Below are 26,880 nucleotides of genomic sequence, written 5' to 3' on the forward strand. Positions count from 1 at the left end.
TCCCTCCGCCCAAAACTGTTCAGTAAGAAAATCTGCTTTAAGTACTTGGTAGTAAATTTGCTATCTGAAGGTATATTATTAAATACCACGTGCATAAATTACTTCCTAGTTTTTTTAGTTGCCACCATTTATTCAACCAACATGATCTGTTATTTATTTCATATTCTCACAGTCTGTTAAGATAACTATAGTCGATCTGAGATAGGTTTCTTTGGACGTGAAAACAAAAATGAAAACATAAAGCCAATGCATTTTAATCTCTTTCCTTATTTAACATTGACATAAACAATTCAATCACCAACAATGCTTAGAACTTTATAAGCAATAAAATAAATTTCTCCAAACTAATTAAGATTTCTTGGAAAAATAACAAAATAAAATGGGGGAAAAATCAATACATTTAGGTATATGAATTGAGAATATTCATATTTGGATACATGAAATTATAGCATTTAAAAGTGAACTAGTTTATATAGTATGGTTATTAAAATACTTGTATTAATCTCCATGACATACATTTCCTTGTCAGCAATATTTATAATATATATATTTTTTTGCTGAAAATAAATATCTTCTATTATCATCTAAATTTTTTGTTATTAAGTCCCTGTAATTTTGAGAATGTTGTCTTTTGTTGTTGTTGTTCAGCAGTCTAGTAACTCATGAAAATGGAAGTTGGCAAGAAGGAAACCCAGTTACAAATATCACTCTGGCTTTCTTATTATTTCCAAACCTTTAACAAAGGTTAGGTTATAACAGTATTTACAATATGTTCCAAAGGCAGCAAATTTCAAGTAATGTAGGCTATTTTACATGATTTTCATAGTAAAATGATCTCTCTTAAGATTTCACAATGTCTTTAAAACTTTAACAGTACAAAGAATATGAAAACAATTAGAACTTTAATTTTTTACCTTTAAAATATTAAGTATTAAAATTTTATTTAGTTAAAAAAATTGTTCTATGTGCCTGCTTACATTACATATCATCTTACAGGAATTTATTTCTTTATATTAATATACAAACACAGACAAAAGAGGCCCAATGACACAAATGTAAATCTATCTACTGGTGAAAAAGTTTAACATTTTTAAAAGTGTTGATAAAAAAAAATATTGTGTCCATCAATATCAGTAAGAGGGCTAATGGACATTTTGTGTCAGAAAACTTTAATTTATATCAACAAATAACATTGGTTTTCTTGTAAAAAGTAATTTGTCATTCAATATCTTTAAGAAAGATAAAAAATCTGCTGCAAGAAAAAGAATCAGATGTAATATATCTAAGAAAAGAAATCAAGTATATAATAAATAGGTAATTAATTACCTTTCAGTTTTTCAGAGAATGAACAAAGGAATACTTACCAAAAGTCTTAAATGTGATCAAAGAAAAAATATACCACTAACAACAAAAAAGCTTGGGTAATAGGAAAAAAAATTTCATTTGTGAAAAGATAAAGTATGAAAATGCAATAATGTATATACAAAATTAACTGTTTGATAAGTGAAAAGTTTACTGATAGGGTTTGTTTGTAACAAGACTACTTGAACTTGATTTCGCTGACTGGTAAATGTCTAATACAGAGTAAATACTCAAAACCTTCTGCATCACTGTTACAATATTTGATCATTACAACAACCTTGAGAAGTTAAGTATGGTCATGGGCCTAGTCGCCTCTCCCGGACCAGGAACCTTCTCCATCCCGATTGACTCTGGGACTCAGCAGTCTAGTAACTCATGGCTAGTTATAACTAACTCATGGTTAGTCATTCAATTCTATTATAATCTGTCTAAACTTCAGTGCTTACCAGAGCACTGGCCTCTGGAGGGACATTGGTTCCCAAATAAAGCTGTGTTACTCAGTCTATCTGAACCTGTGTGTCAGAGTTTTGTTCCCCACTCTTGTCATGAGTACCACGCAGGGACGTTGGGCCCTGCCGAGGGGTTAATGTCCCCTTGACTTTCAGGAAGAGACTGAAATGTGGCGACTGCCGTTACAGGCGCTCGTGACAATGAGTATGAAGAAAATTTAATATTAAAAAGCATAGATTTATAAATATTTAAACTAGACACCAGGATAGCACAGTGAAACATGATGAAGATCTGGGTTCTAGTTCTATTTACAGTGACAACTGTAGCTAAATGTGTGATATGAGGCAAATTCTTTAATTTTCCTGTTCTGGGCTTCAAAATTTTCTCATCTTTAAACTGAAAGAGTTGCACTAGGTAAATCTCTGTTGTCCATTATGGCTTAAAATTACATGGTTCAAGAATAATTTTTCTTTATCTTTTTAAAGAATAATTTTTCTCATTTAAATGATTCATCCCGGAGTTTTAAAAAATCAGAACTTCTTGTGAATTTAAATATTGATTTAACTTGTAGAAAAACTTAGGAAGAAAAATTGTTATCACTACCAATTAGGATTAATTTAAAGCGAAGACAAAGCAATTTTGACATTATTATGCAAATCACTGAGAAAATATGATTTGTATTACCAAAAATCTATTTACACATATATTTCAGGTATTCACCTATGACAGATAGTGAGATATGCTTATAAGGCAACAGAAGCAATATCAAATGTCTCCACAAATTGTGTAAAATAGTTTGCTGAGCTACAGTTATGTGAGCATATACTTTCCATGTTACTATAAAGACTGTGAAGTCCATTCACAGGTAATTTTCAAGTTAAAAATTCCATTACTATTACCCTGAGACTGTCATTTAGTGGTTTTTCTTTTCTGATGTTTTTCACTTAACAACATTGAGTTTGATTCTCTTCTCCATAGATACTCAATAACTAAGAGAAGAACATATAGAGAGTAGGAATGGATTAGAGGAACGAAGGAGAGCACTGACCTGCACAGACCTCTAGGTCACAGTTGGGAAAAAAAAAAAAAAAAAAAAAAAAAAACTGATGCAAGCACTGTATGCATGGGCTAAACAATCCACTGTCAGACAGGGATGCCAGTAAAAGAGGTTATGATCTTTCACAAAAAGTAATTCAATTCAACATTACTCTCTACAAATACGTCCTATATGATATATTATTATATTATATATGTCACGTTCTGTTTTGTAATCTGACTTTTTATCTCCTCGCTTTGCATGCAAAGTATCCCACTATTTGGATGCAACATAATTTATTCAACCAATCTGCACTGACAACTGTTAGGTTATTTCCAGATTTTCAGTATGACACAGAGTTATGATGATCACAACTTGCTAACTTGTATCATTATTTCTTTATGATAAATTCCTGGATGTGATATGATGGCAACAACGACAATGCACACTCCAACTATTGATATCCTTACCTACAATTGTTTTAATATTGTTCACTCTTAAAAATAACATGGGTGACATGTGTTTCTTCACATCATCTTTCACTTAGGGCATTATAATTTGAAATATATGATAGTTGAAAAATGGCATTCTTTGGTTTTTGTTTACATTTCTTTGATTGCTTATGAGGTTTATTAGCTATTTCTATATCTTCTTTTGAGAGCATCCTGTTGATATCTTTTGCCAATTTTGTATTAGGGTTCGCAACTGGTCTTACCAATTTACAAATGGTCTTAAATATACTAAATGGTCTTAATATACTTAATAATATACTTAATATACTTAATATACTAAATATACTTAATATACTAATGGTCTTTAATATACTACAAATATACTTAATATAGTAATATACTAAGTATACCTAATATACTTAATATACTAAACATATATACACACATATATGTATATGTTTGTATTTTTTTAATTTTGAAATAATCTCTAGCTTATAGAAAAGTTGTAAATATAGAACAAAAGCTTTTTTTCCTGTTCTACTAGAGAATAAGTTGCAGCAATGATGACTTATCACTTCTTAATAATTTGGGTGTGATTCCTACAAACAAGGACATTCTCCTACATAACAATAATATAACCATCTGAATTAGGATATTGCTATAATTACATCTAATCCTCAGATCCTATTCTAGTGTTGCAGTTGTACCAATATCATCCTTTAGAGCAAAAGACTCAGTTCAGAATCACATGTATTCATTTGTCAGGCCTCGCTGCAGTCTCCCTCCATCTGGAAATTCCTTAGACTTCTCTTGACTTCTATGGTTTTGACACTTTTGAGGATTACAAGCCAGGTATTTGGTAGAATGTTCCAAGTTTGAGTTTGTCTGATGTTTCCTTGTAATTAGATTTAAATTATGTATATTTGATAAGACTATCACAGAAGTGTTGCTGAGTTCTTCTCATTGCATACTATCAGGCGATACATGATTTCAGTTTGCCCAATTACTGGTGATGTTAGCTTGATTAAGGTGATATCTTCCAGGCCTCTCTACTATAAAATTATTCTTTCCTCTTTTCGGTCAATAAATATTTTGTGGGGAGTACTTTGAGGTTATGTAAATATCTTGCTCCTCAATAACTTATTTATTCATTTATTTATTTGTATCAGTTTGTACTCATGGTTTCCTGCTTTACTAAATGGGTTATAATCCATTATTATCTATTTATTTTGATGCTCAAATTATCTCCTATTTGGCCAGTGGGAGCTCCTTTGAGCTAGCCTCTGTATCCTTTCGGCATACTCTCATAATTCTTTAAGCACATCTAAACATAAAAAGATGTCACAGGTGTACCTCTTTCTTTCCTTTGACTCAAACATTTCTCCAGAGTTCTGGTTCCTTCAAATGGAGAATGGTCATTAGATCTGATCACTATATATACTCATTGTTAATTCCCACCACTGCAAGGGTTTAAGACATTCTCTTTTATTTTCTTCTATTACTTTTTTTTAAAAAGCTTTTAATTATTTTAAGTGTGTTTGTTCAGGACCCATCAGCTCCAAGTCAAGTAGTTGTCTCAATCTAGTTGTGGAGGGCATAGCTCACAGGGACCCATGTGGGGATGGAACCGGCAACCTTGCTGTTAAGAGCACCACGCTCTAATCAACTGAGCTAACTAGCTGTCCCTTCTATTCCTTCTATAATTTAATTTATTATATTCAAATCTTTAACTCCCTGGAAATACAGTTAGATGTAAGCTTTGAGGAAAGGATTTCACTATATTATTCCCAAATGATTAGGCTTTCCCCACTTATGTGAAACACCTTCCCATTATAAAAAATGATGTTTGTTCTACTTAAAATTTAAATACATAAAACATATAAAGAATAGAAAAAAAAAATTCAAAATCTACCACCCAGAAGTAAATATTGTTAACAGTTTGATGAACATCCTCTCAGACATCTCTTTGTACCCACCCCTCCTTCTCTGACTGAGAAAAACTACTGCAGGATGTTAAGAAGTGTGCTAATAAAAATATTTTTCATTCTGAATTTTATCAATAAACAAATGTAAACAGGATTATTATAACTATGTATATATTTGTTTAACTTTGGCATTTCTCTCCAGCCTTTCAAATACTAAGTATACTGTGAGTCTCTTAGTCTAATTTGGGATTTAGTTTGCAGTCATTCATGGTCTTATTCGACCACATATCAAAAAGTTTTGGAACATAAATTAAAATTTCCTGAATTAGTGTTAGAAAAGAATTTGGAATCAGCTATAAAAAGTTTTATGTAAACAGGATTGTATTATGTATCCTATTACTATAATCTGCTTTTTCACTCCATTGTATCTTGGATGCTAAACCTAGTAACCACCTCAGGTCTTTTATGCTGAAAAAGTTGCTGCAGGGCCTCTGATCTACAGCCATGGCTAGTCTTTGCAGCTAACATCAGCCTTAGACCTTAATAAAAGCCACCAGTGCACACCACCCTTTAAAGCAAGGTTGGATTTCCCTTGGGAGGTGTGGGCACTTGAGCCTAACTAAAGCTATCATTTAGACTCCTTTCCTTAATATTTGGGTATTTGGGAGATTTGGTTGGTATCCTATTATCCGATGTCACTTTCAAACCATTCATCCTCCACTTTCTAGCAAACAAAACAAAAATCCATGTTTTTATTTGTGGTTTTTTGTTTTGTCTTGTTTTTATAAATCTAGCCAACCCAAATAATCCCTCTTTTAAGTGGCTGCCCATCAAGCTCTGGGACATCTCCATCTACCAATTGAAGACATACCTGATTTCCAGACCTAACTCAAAGATCTTACTCTCAACTATCACTTCTTATCTTGGTAACTTGCTTTGTTCATTTACCCCGACTGTTAAGATGAATAAGTCCCCTACCAGTCTACTACTCCTTGTCTTTCTCATTGACTTCACCTGGTAAAACTTCCATCCTGCTTGTACCCAGGAATCAGCACAGATGCATGAAAGTCAAACAACCTGAGCCTGGTACCACCATAAATATTTGATATTTCCATAGTCGGTGTTTTCTTCCAGTTCATGAAACAACCGTTTCAAACCTTCCCCCTTTAGCCCGAACTCCAAAGCGGTAATTAACTGTTCCTCAGTGGATGACCCTGCCTATTACTAGCAAAGTAAAGAGGGACTCCAGCCCTTATCTTCCACAATACTCAAGACGCTGCCTCCACTGTACATCTAAACCTGTTTGTTTGCATCTACACTGTTGTCTTCTCCCACCTTTCTCTCCGTCACTCTAGTGGAGGAAATGTTATGACATCTTAAAGGTCAATCCTTCCGTGTCTGCTCTGCGGCATATCTCCTGTTTTTCCAGGACACACATTACTAATTCCCTAACATTTATTTAGTATTTCCTATGTGCCAAGCAGTGTTCAAAGAGTGTTAGTTGTAGACTCATTTTATAGATGGGTAACGGATCGTGAGTGGCTTAGGAATTTTCCCCAGTTGTTTAGTAATTTGCCCAATAACATACAGCTAGAAACTGCTACTTCCTTCTGGTATCTTCATGTAATCCCTCTCTAGTGAATTTTTCCCATTCACATTTAAACAGAACAAAACTGCGAAAAAATAAATAAATAAAAACTTGTCTAATGAAACTTAAAAGTTTCTGCACAGCAAAAGAAACCATCGACAAAATAAAGAGGCAACCGACTGAATGGGAGAAGATTTTTGCAAACAGTTCCTCCGATAAGGGTCTAATATCCAAAATATACAAGGAACTCATGAAACTCAACAACAAAAAAACAAACAATCCAATTGAAAAATGGGCAGAGGACCTGAAGAGACATTTCTCCAAAGAGGACTTACAAATGGCAAATAGACATATGAAAAAATGCTCAACATCACTAATTATCAGAGAAATGCAAATAAAAACCACAATGAGATATCACCTCACCCCAGTCAGAATGGCTTTCATCAATAAGACAAATAGTAACAAGTGTTGGAGAGGCTGTGGAGAAAAAGGAACCCTCATACACTGTTGGTGGGAATGCAGACTGGTGCAGCTGTTATGGAAGGCAGTGTGGAGGTTCCTCAAGAAATTACGAATAGAATTACCATATGACCCAGCAATCGCTCTCCTGGGTATCTACCCAAAAAATTTGAAAGCATTTCTCTATAGAGACACGTGTACGCCAATGTTCATTGCAGCTTTGTTTACGGTGGCCAAGACATGGAAACAACCAAAATGTCCTTCGATAGATGAATGGATAAAGAAGTTGTGGTATATATACACAATGGAATACTATTCGGCGTTAAGGAAAGATGATATAGGAGCATTTGTGACAACATGGATGGATCTTGAGAGTATAATGCTAAGTGAAACAAGTCAGACAGAAAAAGCAGAGAACCCTATGATTTCACTGATATGTGGTATATAAACCAAAAACAAGACAAACAAATGAGAAACAAAAACTCATAGACACAGACAATAGTTTAGTGGTTATCAGAGGGTAAGGGGGTGGGGGGAGGGAGATGACGGTAAGGGGGATCAAATATATGGTGATGGACGGAGAACCGACTCTGGGCGGTGAACACACAATGGGATTTATAGTTGATGTAATACAGAATTGTACATCTGAAATTATGTAATTTCATTAACAATTGTCACCCCAATAAATAAATTTAAATAAAAAATAAAATAAAATAAAATAAAATAAAATAAAAAATCTTGTCTCTGACCTCTAATGAACAAATTTCTTAAAAGAATGATATGGCCCCTGCCTAGCTCTCAGAACTCATCTTTCTATCACTCCCTCTGATTGAGCAACATAGGTCGTCAGGTCCTTGGACACACTAAGTTTTTTCCTTTCTCAGAACCAGCTGCTTCTTGGCCTAGTGTCTTTGTATGACTGCCTTCTTCCTATTCTTTGGGTCTCAGCAGAAAAGTTTCCTCTTTAGAGAGGTCTTAACACAACTCAAAGTATATCACCCCTCCCATTCGCCTTATAGAAAATGTTCCTTTTATTTATATCCCTTACTATAATTCACGACATAATGTATTTGTTGACTTGTTTTTTTGTTTTTTTAAAGATTTCTGTGCTTTCTTAATACACATGACCAAGGATAAAAGCTCCTTTGTTTACTACAACAAACCTAGAACTTAGCCTAATACGAGGTTTATAAAGATATTCATGATCATCAAAGAAGAAGCTCAATAAATACTGTAGAATATGTGTGTATGTTTAAGCATGTCAGTAATGGCAGCATGCTAGTTTTAATGATTTTAATGAAATCTAGAGCGCATTCTTCATATTCCCTTTAGCCTTTCCGCAATCCCAATGAGATCAAAGAGATCAGAGAGGTAGCTGCAATGAGATTAGGTAGGGCCATGTAGGATGTGGGGCGTTACACGATCTCTCTTAAGAGTGTGGGGTAATTATTCTGAGCGAGACAGGAAGTTAGAGGAGGGTTTGAATCAGAGAGTGAGAAGAGCTGACTTACACTGTAAAATTGTACTGTCTGGTACAATTAGTCACATACAGTTACTTCTATTTAATTAAAACAAAAAAGAAATTCAGTGACACATTTCAAGCAGTCACCATTAGCTGCATGTGGCTGGGGGCTACTATACTGGACAGCACAGAGAAAATCTCTGTCACTGCAGAAAGTTCTATTGGACAGCACTATGTTAAAAAGTTTACTAGGGCTGTTTGGGAGAAAAACAGGAGCCACCAAGGAGCAAGAGGCAAAATGAATTAGGAAGCTATTCCAAGAGTTCTGGCAAGAAATGTGGGTGACTTAGGTTAGCATGGTAGAGTGAAGACTGGAAGAAGTGATCAGTCTCTGGATATGTTGAAGATATAGTTGACAGGATTTGCTGATAGAGAGTAGATGGAGAGAAAGAGAGACAGAGAGAGAGAGAGAGAGAGAGAGAGAGAGAGAGAGAGAGAGAGAGAGAGAGAGAGAGAGCAAAGTCAAGGGTCAGAGATTACTTTATTGAAAGAAGAACAGAAATTTGAAAGGATATATATAAATAAGAGAGTATGGTATGGGGAAGATGACTGGGCTTAGGAATATGGAAATAAGGTAGGAAACAATAAAACAAAAACTAAGCATACTGGGGCCGGCCCGGTGGCTCAGGTGGTTGGAGCTCCATGCTCCTAACTCTGAAGGCTGCCTGTTCGATTCCCACGTGGGCCAGTGGGCTCTCAACCACAAGGTTGCCAGTTCAACTCGAGTCCCACAAGGGAAGGTGGGCTCCGCCCCTGCAACAAAGATTGATCACAGCACCTTGAGCTGAGCTGCCTCCGGGAAGGCTCAGTTGGTTGGAGCGCAGGCTCTCAACCACAAGGTTGCCAGATCGATTCCTCGACTCCTCCAAGGGATGGTGGGCAGCGTCCCCTGCAACAAAGATTGAACACAGCACCCTGTGCTGAGCTGCCACTGAGTTCCTTGATGGCTCAGTTGGTTGGAGCACATCCTCTCAACCACAAGGTTGCCGGTTCAACTCTTACAGGAGATGGGCTGTGCCCCTGCAACTAACAACGGCAACTGGACCTGGAGCTGAGCTGCGCCCTCCACAACTAAGACTGAAGGGACAACAACTTGACTTGGAAAAAAGTCCTGGAAGTACACACTGTTCCCCACTAAAGTCCTGTTCCCCTTCCTCCCAAAAAATCTTAAAAACAAACAAACAAACAAACAAACAAAAAGAAACTATGCATACCAATGAAGATAGTATGACAGGATGCTAGAATGACCAACTAAATTCTGCGTGCCTGAAGACCTTTGAAGGATAGAAAGGCAAACACGTAAGCAAGTGATTTCTCATCATTGGTCAAAATGAGGTTCAGGATAATAGTTCTCACCATACATTTTCAGATATTACCTTTTAATTTAATTTTATCACCAGATAAGCAGATAGGTAAAATTCTTTCTCACAATTACATTTTTACTTTCCCCCAGCTCTGATATTTGTATTAATATATCATTCACTATATTCTTTTAATAGTTTATAGTTAGTTCTATAACTTTACAACTTTTGTTCTGAACTTTTAGTCTTACCTAGAAACTCTCTTCCAAAATTGCTTTCCCATGAATAAATTTTCTACTTGTAACTTCTAAATATACTGTGGTTTGCTGCTTCTCAATCTAACGGATCTGTATTTTTGAAATAAAATACACACCTACATGGCTATGTTTTGGTTATTGGTTTCATCCCACTAAATCTTTGTGCTAAGAGCAAGGCTAAAGTTAATCTGAGTTATTTTTATCATACTTTTGTGCATTAGTCCACTAATTTACCAACTATCAACTCAACGCCTGTATCCTAGATTCAGGAAATAAATAAAGAAAGCATAACCCTTTCCTCAACGACTTCCAGTGCTTGAGAGGGAGGATGAGTATGTAGACAGGACAAATAATTACAGTGCAGTGTGACAAGTGTTCTGACAGAAGTATTGACAAATATAAACAGGAATGTAGAGAGATATAACTATGATTTCCTAGGAAAATACTACAGAAGGCTTAAATAGAGGTTTCCTTTAAGCGGCTAAAGAGACGTGGTCAAGGAAGAAAAATGGACTGACTTCTAAAATATTAAGTATTACTCCTATCCTCTTTCTATTGATTTTTTCTTGGAAAAACAACTGCTTGTCTCAGAATTCAGTTCATTCAACTTAACACAAAACTTTTAGCTAATATGAGAAACTACTAGCTATTGTTAGGAAATTCATAGGTAAAAATATTCATAGGTAAAAATAAAATGTTGAATTTCAAAGAAACATTAAAAAAAATATTCTATTTAGTACCAACTGTATGTGCACTCAATAGTCTAGATCTGACACGTCTACAATTTTAAAAAGTAAGATTTTATAGTATAGTAGGGCTATTAGTCACCTTGGGTTCTCATAACAAAATACCACAGACTGGGAGCTTAAACAATGGACATTTATTTTGTTGTAGTTCTAGAGACAAGAAGTCTGAGATCAAGGTACTAGAGGGGTAGTGTCTGGTGAAAGCTCCTCCCGCCGTGGGTAGCAGATAAGCCACCTTCTTGCCAGGTGCTCACATGACCTTCCCTAGGTGTTCGCCCAAGAAGAGAGTGGGAGCTCAGTGTTTTTCCCTCTTTCTTAAGGGCAACAAATTCTATCAGACATGGGTTGCACCCTCATGACCTCATATAACCCTAATTACCTCCCAAAGGCCCCATTTCCAAATACCATTACACTGGGGATTAGGGCTTTGACATAAGAATTTGGGGCACACAAACATTCAGTCTGGAAAGTACCTTAAGGAATATATTAGTAAATTTATTAATAAATAAGAAAGTTGAGATACCATTCATACCCTGAAGAATGAGGGCTCTTTCTAGTGAGGAAACAGAAGTTTGTTTTGGTGTACCTGTTAGTAAAGCTTAATTCAAAACAATGCCAAATTTAAAAAACCTTAGACGACAGAATTACCCTCAAAATCAATTTTTCTATCACTGTCTTGTGACTCAGATGATCTAATTTATGACAATAAAATATCAAAACAGAATCATGTGGATAATATCGCCACGATACATCTCGGGTTTTTATACCCAGGCTTTAATTTGAAAGTTTAAACTGTACGTATGAACATATTTCTATAAGCAAACCTACCAATAATTTTAAATTACCTTCAGTTTTTCTTGCTGTTAAAAAGAAACACGACATGTTTCAATAGTGCCTTTAGAAATTATGAAATTATATGTTATATCCTCACATATGATAGTGGGATGATACAGTTATATCCTCTAGACTTAATTATAGTAAGAGTATAGACAACTGTAAGGATTAGCTTTATTGTTTTATAAATGAACCAGTAAAGTTCATTTTAGTGAAATGAGCACACGCTTTTCACAAATTAAAATAAATCTCACATGGTAAAGTACCCATTTTCAAAATTAATTTAATTACATGTTTAAAGTTTAATTACATTTAATTAAGCATTTAAGTTTAATATGAAATAAATGAATTATAAGTTAACTACTATGAAATGAAATACTGCCTTGATAATTAAAATCTATAAATTTTCCTATTCTGTGCAAGACCGCTAGTTCTCAAAAAAGTATTCCAAAAAAAATGTATTTTAAAGGCTATAGGACTATACTGTCACAGCTGATCAAAGGGTAATTTGTCTGGCACCGAGCTTCGTGTGCTGTACATGTGCTGTAGCAGAAATGGAGGCAACCTGGGACAGAAAAGAGGGCAGTGGTTTTGGGGACTTGGGTTTGGGTGTCACTTCAGTCATTTATAACCTGCAAGAGTCGGGAAGCTTCTTAGCATCTCTGACCTCAAGTTTCCTATACAATTGGGATAATGTTACTTTTCTGAGAGGGTTGTTGGGAGAATTAAATTAGATATCCTATGATCAAAAGCCTGGAACTGTTAAATTCCTCCTCTCTTTAGTTGTTGAATGAATGAAGAAAAATCTTATAATTTATAACTTAAGAAAAGTTTTATCCTTAAAATATGTATATTCTTTAACTACAAAATGTCTCACAAATTAATTTTCATGTACTTATATCATACTTAATGTACATTTTACATTTTTTTATTTCCCTAAGCACTCCATGAATGGAGGCAGTATAGCATTATTGCTAACACACATTTCTGTTTCGGAAAGAACTGACTTTGGGTCTGGGTTCCATCATTTACTACATCATTCAATGATTTAGGAAATCATTGAAGTTATTTTGACCTATTTCCCAAACCTGTATGTATATGTATGTCTGGTTCAGTGAATGGCAAAAATTAGGAACTAGTATAATCAATATAACCATTCAAAGTTAGTGGAAAAAACATTAGTGAAGTAGGTATAAGTGGTATCCCCCCCTTAATTTTTCACAGGAAGATACTTATTTTCACTGAATTTAAGGGATTTGCCCAAGGTTAACAGTAGGATGGACTCTGTAAAGGAACCTAGATTTAAAAAAAAAATGTCTTTGTCAACACGCTTTCCTCCGTAACATAGGAAGGTAAAGAAGGTGAAGGACACAAAAATCTTTTGAGGCAGTAAAGCAAAAAGAAGGATACTCTGACTTAGTTTAATCTTGGTTCTATTGTTTAATAGTTGTACCTCAGATAAATCACTTCTGTGAATTTGGGTATCTTCTTCTGGAAAAATGGGAATATTTACTTTTATGGGATAGATAATAAAGGTAAAGTAGTACGTAGTAGAGTGACTGGCACATAGCAGTCATTCATTAGCGGCAGCTATTAATACTAAAACAACATCAAAGCACCCCTTTTCATAAGTCTCTAGCTACAGACTAGAGAATACCATAACAAAGATTTTTTTTTTTTGAAACAGATTTAATAAAAATAAATAGGATAGTGTTCACTAAATTCTTAGGTAATATTTCTGGAAAACTAGATTTTTAAGCCATTTCAGTTCACAACTTTCTGTCATTAACTCTTCATTTAATAACTCATCTCATTTTGAAAGTAATGGTTTTACAGTGCAAAAGAAAGAAAACAGAGGCAACAACATATTCCATAGATGATCTTCCCTTGATCCAACTGCAATAAGAATTAAAATTAAATATTCTCAGCACTTTTATAAATTATTCAATGTCAAGTTCTGTAATTTTCAGAGTTTTATCTTAAAGTTAGCACTATAAACGTGTTGATTTGATACTTAAAACTCTTCATTGTAAAACTCAAACCTTAAGTTCCCATAAGTCATATAAAAATATATAGGTGGTCTTATTTACAGCTTAACTAGAAATAGAAAGCCTTAATAAATAAAATATTGGAAAACATACACTTGCTTACTTTCTAAAAGAGAACTTAATGAAAAATATGGAGAAATAGCATTACTTCATACCATTTTCACTGCCATTGTTATCCATGAATAACATATCTTTTTGCATTTCCAGCTGAAAGACCCTGATTTACACCTTTTTCGCATTTTTTGGAAAATAAAAACAGCAGGTATTGTAAATTTGGTATCTGAACTTTTAAAGTTGTCAATTAAGAGTAACAGCATGTCCAACAGTTACAAGAACAGAAAAAGAAGAAAACTGTGTATAATAAAATATGAAACATGCACGATTAAAGTTACAAATTATGTAGAAAATAACATTTATCATTAGGACATACTTCTGATATGCATTCTTTCAAAGAACGCAGTTAAATGCATTCTATTAATCTTTGAAGTCAGAATTGGGTCATTGACTTACCAGGGTTCTATGTTAAGAGTTGAAGATATTTTTTCTGGAAGAAAAAATCCATGACAATTTGAAGCCTCAATGAGTTCCTGTGGCATCTTTTTTGATACATCGTAATAGTGACCAAATCTTGAAGATGATACTGGTCCAGCCTGTTAAGAAAACCCATATTCTTTGTTTAAAAAAATACTGTTTTTTTAAAAATGACAATTTATTTTTCCTACACTCAGCAAAACACTGACATATTTATGCATTTTTAATGCTAATAAGGAAGAGCTGATATACACAGACATTAAATTTCAAAGCATACAACAATCTTTATTATTTCAACTGTGTAGTTAGAAATCAACCTATTCATCTTCCATTTTGTCTTGGTCGTTCCCTAGGTTAGATAAGAATTTAAACACCTCTTTGGTTTTTTTACTATACTGTATACCTTTCTAGGTTAAGAAATTTAATATATGTAAGTCTTAATTATTTCTTAAAAATTTCAGGTTTTAATGACAAATTAAATACGTAGTAGCTAAGAACCAAAGAAAACTGAAGCCAAATGAATTCACTAGTGAGTGGCCTAAAAGAAGCCAGCTATTCAAATATATTAAACTGAGCATCATTTTAAAACAAAATTCTCACAAGATAGTCTCTATATATATTCAGCATTTCTTACAAACTTAACATTAAACTTATAGTATAAAATGTATTAGGGTACCCCAGATGGGAACAAAGCACATTATGAAGTGGGAGAATATATATGTTACAATAAATAAATCAGAAATCTGGCATAATCATTAGTTCATTGATAATTCCTCTTTTGTGCCCTCCACTAACAATTTCTCCAACAAATTATCTTTCTCTTAAGAAACTCTAATCACTTCTGATGCTGAATTTATTTACATAAGATAGTAAAATCCTAGTAACATAATATTATTCTGATATTGCTTTGAATGAACGCTGGGCTGATTTCTTTCATTCAGCACATTAGAAATAGATATACACCACTATCCAAAGTAGAACTACTAACAGATTGCACCTGGCAATAGGTTGTAATGAAATCTCTGATCTAAATTTACATAATTTCAACTGTCCTGAATGCTACAAAACAGACAAGTTTCAGAACATTCAACAAAACTACATAATTTCTAGAGAAATTGAAGAACTATACAGGGTAGGTTCTCAACTTATTTTACTAAGAAATTGACAGCTTTATAATTTAGATTAAAATACATTTGCTTGACAGTTGATATTTGCATTTTTAAAACTTTAAGGATTCACATTCTTAAATTAAATGCCTACAAACATCAAATTACACAGTAATGTAGAATAAAAAAATTTAAGCCTAAAAGAAACATTCTTCTCAGATACAAAGTTCATCGGTTTGACATTTATTTTCTACATAAAATGACTTCATCCCTCCATAAGGTGCTATTAATTTCCATTAATTAAAGAGACCTATTAATTGGCTTAATCTTTACAATACAATACAATACAATACAATACAATACAATACAATACAATACAATACAATACAATACAATATATAGAAGTATGGTTCCCAAAAGATGATTTATCTATTTACTATGAAAGTATTGACCAAAAAAATTATGTGATGTTAGAATTTATTTCTTAAAAATAGGGTGTAAAGTTTTAAAATGTAAAGTTATTAGTCTAAAGCAATTTAAACAAGGTCTGTTCTTTGGCCTATAATCTATTCTTTATCCGGATTATAGTTCAGAATGTTTTTACTGCAATCTCTGCTAGAGCTCATCTTTTTATTGTGTAACTCCAAGCCCCCTTAATGTTTTAGAAAGGCCTTGACTAACTGAACTTTGATCTGATGTCTTCATTGAGAAAAACACCAGGTTGCCCATTTCAGATGCAAATCCCTCTAAGGCCCAATAGAATTTAGTAAAGACAGCAAAAAAGAAGAAACAAGAAGTTTCCAGGATCCTCTTTGAGAATCCTGGGGCACACTGGTGTCCTTAATCCACACTGCTGCATGGATTAAGGTAGGTGATAACCTTTCCTGATTCAAAAGAATAAGCAGAGTGCCTACAAACTGGGTGGAGACTAGGATTTGGTAATAATAAAACACCATGCAATAAAAGCTTGGTCTATGTCAGAAGCCTCTGAAAAGACCTCAATGTACCACATTCCCAGGCCTAGTAGGGAAGCTTGCAAAAGCCTACCTGAATCAAATAAGCATGAATAATCTATTTTAGCAGACTGGCCATGGGGAGAGAGAAAGAAAGAGAGACTTTTCACTTCTTTTAAGTTTGAGTTAATAAATTTATTAGCGGACTGAAGGTTCTTGAAGTCCTTGTGTGCTTAGAGAAATATGCTAAATTGTCAAGAAGCAAAGTATGCTTTTTAAGTTGCCGGTCTCTATTAATGTTTCTAATTATAATACTAATGTGATAGAAATCTTAGATTTGGGATGAATCAAGGCAGAAAATTGATTTCATGCTGTGATAGTTTATATACAGAAAATAGATAATTCTTGAAAATGAAAAAATAAATTTGGAAGATTTCATTACAATTGTTATTAATTTTTTTTAAAAAATTAAGATTAGATATGACAACTAAAATATTCAGAAGGTAGACATGAAAACGTTTTTCAATTATGAAAAACTTTAATCCTTCAATAAAAAATGAAAATGAAAAATAAATATACTCTTCAAGGAAAAAAGAAACAATTTTGTAAGTTTTTTCTATGCGAGACCTGTCATTAACATATAATCAGATTTTTGAAATGCTGTGAAATCTTTTGAGGCCTGGAATTGTAAAACAAAGACTTAAAGTAATTCCTCTAAAAAGGATAATTAAATGCTTTAAACCTAATAATAATAATACTCCATGAAAAACTGTCAACTACACACACAAAAAAGATGCATTTAAAAAAATCAAACTATCATTAATAACTAGTCAGTTTACTTATTTTAATAAGAACATTTCGCTTTAGTTTTAAATTATGAAAACTCCTCTTTCACATTCATAAACTACCCATTAACACTGTTAACTATGGAAGAGGGTAAATTGTAATGGTTCAGTAAAAATTTACTGTTGCTAAAGGAAAATAAACTTTGATGCGGAATCCAGGAGGAATAATCTCTCACCTCCAATATATTAGAAAGAAACAAATTTCAAAGGAAAGCTGCATCACAAATAAATAGTCTAAATAAGATATTTTCTTATGATTATAATTTCTTTTTTCTCAGTATGGCATAACGGAAAGCAAGAACCCAAATGGTTACTGAACCACTTTGAGCCTCCGTTTAATCACCAGCTATTAGAGCCAATAATAAATATTTCACTAGGCTGTTGTGAGAATCAAATGCAACATTGGCTATGAACATTCTGTAAATTGTAAAGCACTATGTAAATGTTATTATTATTATTGTGTCATGATCCACTAGAGAATCAGAAGATTCATCACTATCCTTTGTAATTACATTGCCTTATTGAAAAAATGATATTTGTTGTTATTGACAACATGCACACATCCATCACAGGCTTGTTGTGGCTGAACAACTAAGATAGAAAACCAAAGCATAATGAGGATTGAACAGAATAAAGATCTAATACACTGTCATGAATTGTTGCAGCCATTGTAGGCCTTGGTAGGAGAACTCTACAATATCGAATAAATTAAGTCTCAGAATATGCCGCAGGCTAGCAATTCCTGGGGTGAAGAGAAAATAGGGCTTGATGACTGGAGAGGAAAGGAGGACATGTGCACCTAGGTAAGAGAACGAAATCACAGGATGAGGGAGTGGGTCTTTTTAAAACTGCCCGGGAACTGGAAGAAGTGCTGCTTTATTGTGCTACTGTTTTTGACTTAGGTGTGCATATGTTTATCCCTTTGGCATTCCCTAAATGGTAATATGACCTCACTCTTGGGACCTCATGACAACTTATATTAAAATGCATTTCTGATAATTGACATACCGTGTTTCCCCCAAAATAAGACCTAGCTGGACAATCAGCTCTAATGCGTCTTGTGGAGAAAACATTAATATAAGACCTGGTATTATATTATGTTAGATAAGACCGTTTTATAGTAAAATGAGACCGGGTCTTATATTAATTTTGCTCCAAAAGACACATTAGAACTGATGGTCCGGCTAGGTCTTATTTTCGAGGAAACACGGTGGTTAGTTTTGGATTACTTGTTTAATCTTCCCTCGTAATACTGTTAACTATATTTTGGCCCAAGCAAAATACAGAAAACCCAGGGTTTTGTTGTTGCTGTTTTTCAACCGATAATGGCAAAGTAAGGTCTGGATTTATAAAGTAGATGAGGACGAGTGTTCACCAATGTCTATCAATCTGGACAAATCACCATATGTAAAATGTCTGTGACAGGCAAATATACGTGCTGGTGACATTTCAAAGAAAAAGGAAGAAGCCAGAAGATGATTCTATTTTCTAAACTTGACAGAACTCACTAGTAAATACTAGTAAACTTAAGTTTGATCATTGACTATAAATTCAAAACAGGCTGTTATTTCATTTGAATTAATTAAGGCAACTTAACTCGGTTTCACATTTAATTCACATATTATGTAATTCATTCACTTGTGTACTACTCAACAAGTAACTATCGAGTACCCACTATATGCCAGTAAAACAAAATAGTCAAAGTCCCTTTTTCTCATTTAGCTTACATTCTGGTAGAGGAGACAGATGCTGTATTACCTGCTAGATGATGACAATTAAGTTCCCTGAAGAAAAATAAGGCAGTGAAAGGAGATGAGACAGAGAGAGAGAGAGACAATGGTTTTATTTCATATGGAGTGACAAAGGAAGACATTCCTGATAAAGTGATATTTTAGTGGAGACTTGAAGAAACGGGGAAACTAAGTCATCTGGGGAAGATCATTGTAAGAGCACTGGGTTTATATGTTAATATGTAACTTCTGAGAAGTTTGCTCCCATAGACAATCAAAACAACTGCAGTCATGCAAAACTCAGAAAGGGGAGAATGAAATAAGGACTTCTCATTTACATGTAAAAGAGAACAGGAATAGCATCTATAGCTTTAAAAAGAAAAAATGAATTATAAAGAAACAAAGAACTTTCTAACTTTAAACAGATTTTATAACAAGCCATAAGAAAAATTGCTTCAAGTTTCAGTCATTTGCATTTTCACTGACAATTTCACTTGAAGAATGCTAACAACTAATGAAAAGACCAAAACCTAGCTAGGTAAGAGAAAAAATAAAGGAAATGGAAGACACAAGTGACTTATATAATCTAAAATTGGATTGGTATATTGTCTTTAACAAAAAAAGCCACATTTAATGTAGAATTTATGTTTGTTTTTATTAACTCTATTAGAACATACCAGTAGAAAAATTAGAATACAGTCACTCTTTACAAAAGAGTCACTGTTAAGCTCAGTTGCTTAAATGAATCTGCCAAATCAAAGATACAAAATTCTTTGCCATTAGGGTATTCAAGTGCTAGTAATGCATTCTTTGTTTTAAACTCTATCACTCAACTCACATTTTCCTAAACAGAATAACTACACTTATTCTGGAGTCTTGTACCCAGATCTTGGTCACATCCAACCTAGGCTATGCCTGCAACAACTACTGATAACATAGAGCTTCCTATTATTTTTTAAATACAAATGTATGGTATTCTACTATACACATATGCCAGTATTTATTTAACTAGTTGCTTATTGAAGGATAGTTATTTTCAATCATTTGCTATTAAAAAATACGCTGCTTAAATAGCTCATATATAGTATTTTATTTTACATCTGAGTAAATATATTCATCATGTAAACTTCCAAAAGGATCAACATGTATGTTTTTGTAATTCTAAAGGATACTACCAAATAAACCTTCACAGAAGTTGTACCTACTTAAATTTCCACCAGCAATGTATGAGAACACCAATCTCCCACACCCTTGCTAATTTAGTGTTATCAAACATTTTATATTGACAGTCAAATATGAAAAAATGGCAGATCAGTGTAGTTTCAATTTGTATTTCTCTTATTGTAACTGAAATTGAGCATCTATTTTCGTATGTTTAACAGCCATGTGAATTTCATTTTCATATTTTTTCCCATTTTAAAAATTGGGTTGGTAAACTATTCCTTATTCATTTTAGAAGTTCTTCATATATGGATATTTATTCCTTATTCTATGAGTTGTAAATATCCTCTCTCCAGTTTGCAGTTTGTTTACATTTAAACCACCGCTTAAAAATCGTATTCTTCAAATAGCTCTCCCATCAAATTAGAACAATTTACCATTGCTTAATATATACCTATTATAACATATTTTATATTTGGTACACAGTTGATGCTTAATCAATAATCTTCTGAGTGAATGCATACATTTACCACTCACTAAATATTTATTGAGTACATGGGCATTAACATTGGTACTAAAAAAAAAGAGAAAACAAAATAAGCTGTCTGCCTTCATAGAGAATTCTAGCTAGTGGAAAAGAGTTATATTAATTATAAAACAATATATAGAAATACTTTAAAATACATGAAGTGCTATGAAAACAAAAATAAAAAACTAGATAATTATGTGTAGTAACGTTTGCACTTGGAGAAGGATGAGTTGGTGAATAAGAAAGTGCAAAGTATTATCAGCAGAACTACAAGCAGTTCATGAGGAGCAATTCCCATAGGATGGGTAAATATAGTGTTTTTATACACACATGGAGGAGACTAAAAAGGTAGGCTTGAATTAAATTGTATAGATCTTATATAGAATCTTGAAAAATTTTTTCATATTGCAGCCTTATAGTGGCAAACAGGTTTCATCTCATGTACCACTAACTCTCATTAACTGGTGTGACCACCCAAACACTCGACAGAGAATTCTAAGGCTGTGTCTAGGCTTCACAGGAGGGTGCCGCGACTGAGAGAGTCTGCCATGCATTTAGCAGGAGGTAGTAGAAATAGGAAACCAAATTGGGCATTTTGCAGTTAAACAGTGTTGTGTGTAATTGTATTTCTGTCCTTGGGAAAAGTAACACTGACGTCCACGTGACGTCCACAGAGGATGGACTGTGGGAATTTCTCTCTCTTTCTATCAGTATGATAATGTCTGGTTAAGACTTTAGAGTGCTCTGAAAAATGCATGAAGCAAACAAACAAACAAGGGAGCTAATAAATGAACAGAGCTGTTCCCAGAAGCAGTGTTCACGAACTTTAGTGGGCAGACTTACTGACATCAGTTCTGACTTCTCAGAAAATCTTCCCTAAGTTCCTATTTCTTAGTCAATCCTGGATAGGTCAGGTTACCAGATACCTGAGTTTGAAAGTATAATGGTTGAAAATGTATAGAAATAAAAATAGTAATTACAAAGAACCACCACTTACATTGACTATTTAGAGGTAACCGTGCTGGAGACAAATGGCTTTGTTAGTTTACTTACTCTGCCTTACAACTCTAGAATAAAATTCTATATGGAGATTATGGAAAAAATGAAATAATCTATTTCGGTTAAAAACACACACAAAAAAACCCAATTTGCTCTAATTTTATTTTAAAGAAATATATCATCTTGATTAAATCCTCTGGAAATGAAACATTTGGTCATTTAAATAAATACACATCGTATTAGATTTAGAGAACAACATGTCCGCAGTAAGAGCTTCCATAAAATGAAAACAAATACATTTGCAAATTTTAGAAATAGTTTGTATGTTGACTTGCCTCCATCTTGGGTAATAACTGGTAACGCCATGCTATTTTCATCTTAATGTTAGATTCTGGTGTTTTATTATTATATATGTCTTCATCAAATTCTTTTTTACAATTATCATCAAGTAATGGTGCAGGAAGTTCCTAGGAAAACAGAATGATACATTATTGAGCATGTGTGGTAAAAAATATGACAATTTTCTTAAGTGATAATATTAGTGCTATTACAACTTTCCAATATATTAAAATAGATGCTTTAAAATTGGTTCAAACATAAAGCCATGACTAACAGACATTCAAACCAGAGAAAATGGGTATGCGTATTTTAAATTTCTGGCATTGAACTAGAATTTTAAAAATATATTCCAATTTTCACACTAACAAAAAACAACTGTTATTGCAACAAGAGGCTGTGCTCATATTTTAAGTTTATACACATAAAGCAAAGTCTAGAATTAGCATTTACGTATTAAATGTAATTATTGTTATGTTTGTCACAAAGTAAAAATAAAGCATGTGTACAATCTGTTTACTGGTTTGTAATTCTAGAATTCAAAAAACTCATTCGCCGAAATAATGGGTGAATAAGAACTAAGAATAAAAACATTTATTTTGCCCATATCAAACATTAGTTTTGCAAACTTATGCCTCTTCTTTTAAAAAAAATGAATTTAAAATCTCTGATTAAATGAAGAGACAATGAATTCCAATTTTACATTTTCTATTTTGGAAGCTGACCTACTGAGTGACTATAAAAAAACATATGAGAAACATTTTTTTTCTTTTTTTTGTAAAAAGTACTATAGAAATAATGCAAAGAGAAAAGCATACAAGTTTCTTGGAGAAGGAAAGCACATGCAGTAATTGTATTTTTTATTAGCCGGAATCATAAAGATAATTTTGTGCTGTGTCATTAGCGGTCTAAATTTCCACTTTTACTTTTCAAGATCAAATTTATTTATGCTTAGAATCATGTCAACTAATCAGGTGGAAAATACATTAATCATATATTTTAGTCATCTCCTAAAAGACCTCCAAAAAGATTCACACTTTAATTTATGCCAGTATTAGAAACTAGTTATATCATATTAGCTCTGAATCCATCACTCCTAGTAAACCACTAGTATCTTAAAAATATAAAGTAACTTATTTTTCCAATGCAAATAAACATTTGTGAGGCATATAGTACAATACAGCATAAAGTTTATGAGTTTGAATTTTGCAACTAGATTGTTTGTGTCCAAATCTTGACTTTATGCACTAGTAGCTTTGTCTGTGGTTATGTTGACCACCTATTGGACCTCTCTATGTCTCCATTTATCACCTGAAAAATGGAGGAAAAAGTCACTTCACTGGGTGGTGGTTGTAAGTAATAAATGAATTAAAAATGTAAAATGCAGAGAATGGCACCTGCTGCATGTTAAGCACTCAACAAAAACTTGTATTACTAAACAACTCTTATCTGGTTCCAGAGAAGACAATTTACAATATTGTGATATCCCATATTTAAGCATATTTCAAAAATAAGATTTTCAATGGCTGCACAATATTATACTCTATAGCTTAATTAAAATTAAGTTGATTGTTTCCCGACTGTTGGACCTTTAGGTTGTTTGCAGTCCAAAGAATGCTACAATAAACATTGTTGTTAATAAACACAAATCCTTTGCATCTGAAATTTTTTATGAGCTATATAAACACATAGAAAAGAACAGAGAATAATATAATTAACACCCCAGTTTCTACCACTTGGCTTTAACAAATCTCAACAACTGGCACAGTTGAAAAACAAACCAGTAACTTGAGCAGCAAGGAGCAACACTCTTGTGCAAAAGGAAAATAGGTAGAAAATCTGTAAAAGGCCCCCAGGTCCTCTATTTCCCCCTAAGAGCCAGGATGCTACTCCTCCCCCACTGTGCAAGAGAAACGGAGAGGTCAAATCAGACAAACTTTGGAAGCAGGAGCACTGTAGAGGGCAGGGGTGAGACAGGGTAACTCATTGAAAGTCTTCAGACAGCAGGGTGAGACAACTTCCTCTTCCCATACACACAGACACAGTTGGCTCCCACTGCTAGGCTCTCAGAAGGCCAGAAGCCATCCTTAAACAGAAGAGGCAGGAGATTAGGAGATTACAGAGGATTCCTCCCTGGGGAAATGGTCAAAATTAAGAGAAAAAGACCTTCAGAGAGACACCACTAGCTAAGTTTACAATAAATCTGTCCGACTACAAGTTACGTGTCCAAATACGTGTCCAAATACAAATACAGCATTTCCAGTTAGTTTTCCAGTCCCTCACTCTTCATTATTAAAGGAGACAAGAATTAGCAGGTATTTGAGAAAAGCATCGACTAAGGATTCAAAGACCAAAACAAACAAGCAGGAAACAGAAACAATGCCAGAAACAGATAAAAACTTCAAAAAGAATAACAAAGCAATATTTACCATAAGAGATGATGTATAAAAAAGTAAAATACTTCAGTAAAAGAAAACAATCAGAAAAAATTCGAATTTCTAGAAATTAATAATATAATAGCAGATTTGAAAATAACTGACCATGAGCACTAGAAGATCAAGTTGGTCAAATCTCTCAGAATAAAAGAACAATGATGATGATAACGAATGCATAGACAATGAAAAAAAAAAAATCACAGTAGCTAACATGTTTGAAAGTGCTTTCCAACTGCCAGGCACTATTCCAAGCCCTTTATACAATTAACAAATTTAATCTTTAAAACAATCTTAAGAAGTAAGTACTATTATTAAACCCATTTTATAGATGAAAACATTGGAGTACAAAGACTAACTTGTTGAAGGTCAGTCCTGCTCTACCATTCAGTCTCTTAACCATTATGCTGCAAGAGAGATAGAAAATGAGAGAGAGAAGAAAGTATTTAGAGGATTAGTCCAGTACCTTCACTAATCAAAGAAATAATCTAAGAGAAATTTCCAGAAATGAAAAACAGGAGATTTTAGATTTAAAATCCTACTGTGTACTCAAACTATAAATGAAAATATACATACACCAATGCCATAATTCTAACATTTCGGGACAACAGGGAAGCAATAAAGCCTCTGAAAAGCTTCCATGGGTTGAGTAAAACAACAGACCAGGAATATGAATGTCATCAAACTTTGTAACAGCAACACGGGACTTTTTGGAGAGAAAGTTATTTCCAGCTTAGTATTCTGTATTTAATCAAACTAATGTTAAAAATGAAGGTAGAATGAAGACATTTTCAGACATGTAAAGTTTAAAAACAATCTCTATTACCTCACACCTACCCTCCATCTCTATCCACTCTCAAGTTACTAGAGGATGTGCTCCACCAGGAGCAGAAGCAGGGCAAATGCTGGGATGATGAAGGGAAGTGCCAGGACAACAACTGTGCAGACTGCCTAGAGAACAAGCAGTCCATTTGGAGTACGAGGACAGAGGATTCTAGGGAGAGGACACTTAACCACGTAAGCACCATCAACAAGCCAGGAAGAGTCCTCATCAGGAACTAAATTGGCGGGCATCTTGATGTTAGACTTCTAAGCCTCCAGAACTGTGAGAAAATACATTTTTTTTGTTCAAGCCACCCAGTTGATGGTATTTTTGTTGTTCAAGCCACCCAGTTGATGGTATTTTGTTATAGCAGCCCAAGCTGACCAGGACAGATTTTGGTACCAAAAAACGCACAGAGCTGTTAACAAATACTTAAATACGTGGAAAGGGCTTTGGAATTGGATAATGGTAGAGTCTGGAAGAGTTTGAGACTCAAGTTAGAAAGAGATGTCAAGGGCGATTCTAATAAGTCAAAGGTGGAAATAAGGAATGTACTATTGAACACTTGGAGGAAAGGCAATCCTTGTAATAAAGTGGCAAAGAACTTGGCAGAACTGTGTTCTAGTGTTTTGTGGAAGCTTCTAGTGTTTCACTTGTAGTGTTTCACTGCTTGGGAGCAATGAAATTGGATTTTTAGCTGAGGAGATTTCTAAGCAGAGTTTTGAAGGAGTGGCTTAATTCCTCCTTACTGCTTATAGTAAAATGCAAAAGGGGAGAAATGAATTAAAGAAGGGATTGTTAAGCAAAACGGAACCAGAACTTGATGGGAAAAAATCTCAGCCCATCCATATGGCAAAAAATGAAAACACTTGTTCTGAAGAGAACAGTGAGGGTATGGCTGACCAACCATTTGATAGAAGAGATCATGGGTGTGACACGTGGACTTAATCAGCCATCTCTGCAGAAGCGAGAATAGAGTTGGAATTACACCAGTAGAGACACAATTGATATAGTTGGAACTAAAGGGAACAGACAAGGAAGGATGGAATTAAGGACGGCTATCAAACTTCTTGGATGTTATGGGACTTGTCATTGAGCAATTTGGCTTCAGAATAAGCTAACCTGCAAGAAAAGGGAAGAAAGACTCCAACTGTGTATGGTTCAGGGATCATGAGACCTACCATTCCCACCACAGGCCCAGAGTACACAGGCACAGGAGGCAAGGCTGTCTCCACCTTATTTTCAAAGGGTGGGACTCAGCAGAGCCATGTAGGGGGTGCCCTGCCCAGCCAAGGAGCATGATGCCGACACTACAGAGGGCCTAGAAGGCACAGCATTGAACCAAAGAAGTTTATTCATGCAGCTTAAGACCCAATGGAACTTGCCTTGCTAAATTTTGGACTTGCCATATGTCTTCCTTCCTTCTGCTTTCTCCTGTATGGAATGGGCATGTCT

At 34.0% G+C, this 26,880-nt stretch overlaps 1 protein-coding gene across 3 annotated transcripts in view; it reads right to left on the bottom strand.

Moving 5' to 3' along the window:
• The window catches only part of ELP4 (elongator acetyltransferase complex subunit 4), a 228,135-nt gene that overhangs the window by 159,495 nt on the left and 41,760 nt on the right, over positions 1-26,880 (bottom strand). For all 3 annotated transcript variants that reach the window (XR_013994164.1, XM_081062436.1, XM_081062435.1), the window contains exons 4-5: positions 22,170-22,301; positions 14,491-14,630 (exon numbers count right to left, since the gene is read on the bottom strand). Coding sequence is in view for 2 of the 3 variants with exons in the window: in XM_081062436.1 (XP_080918562.1) it covers positions 14,491-14,630; positions 22,170-22,301 (272 nt within the window). In the remaining variant the exon portion in view is untranslated. The remainder of the gene's footprint in view (positions 1-14,490; positions 14,631-22,169; positions 22,302-26,880) is intronic.

The sequence above is a fragment of the Rhinolophus hipposideros genome (assembly GCF_964194185.1).
Source record: "Rhinolophus hipposideros genome assembly, chromosome: 10".
Lineage (NCBI taxonomy): Eukaryota > Metazoa > Chordata > Mammalia > Chiroptera > Rhinolophidae > Rhinolophus > Rhinolophus hipposideros.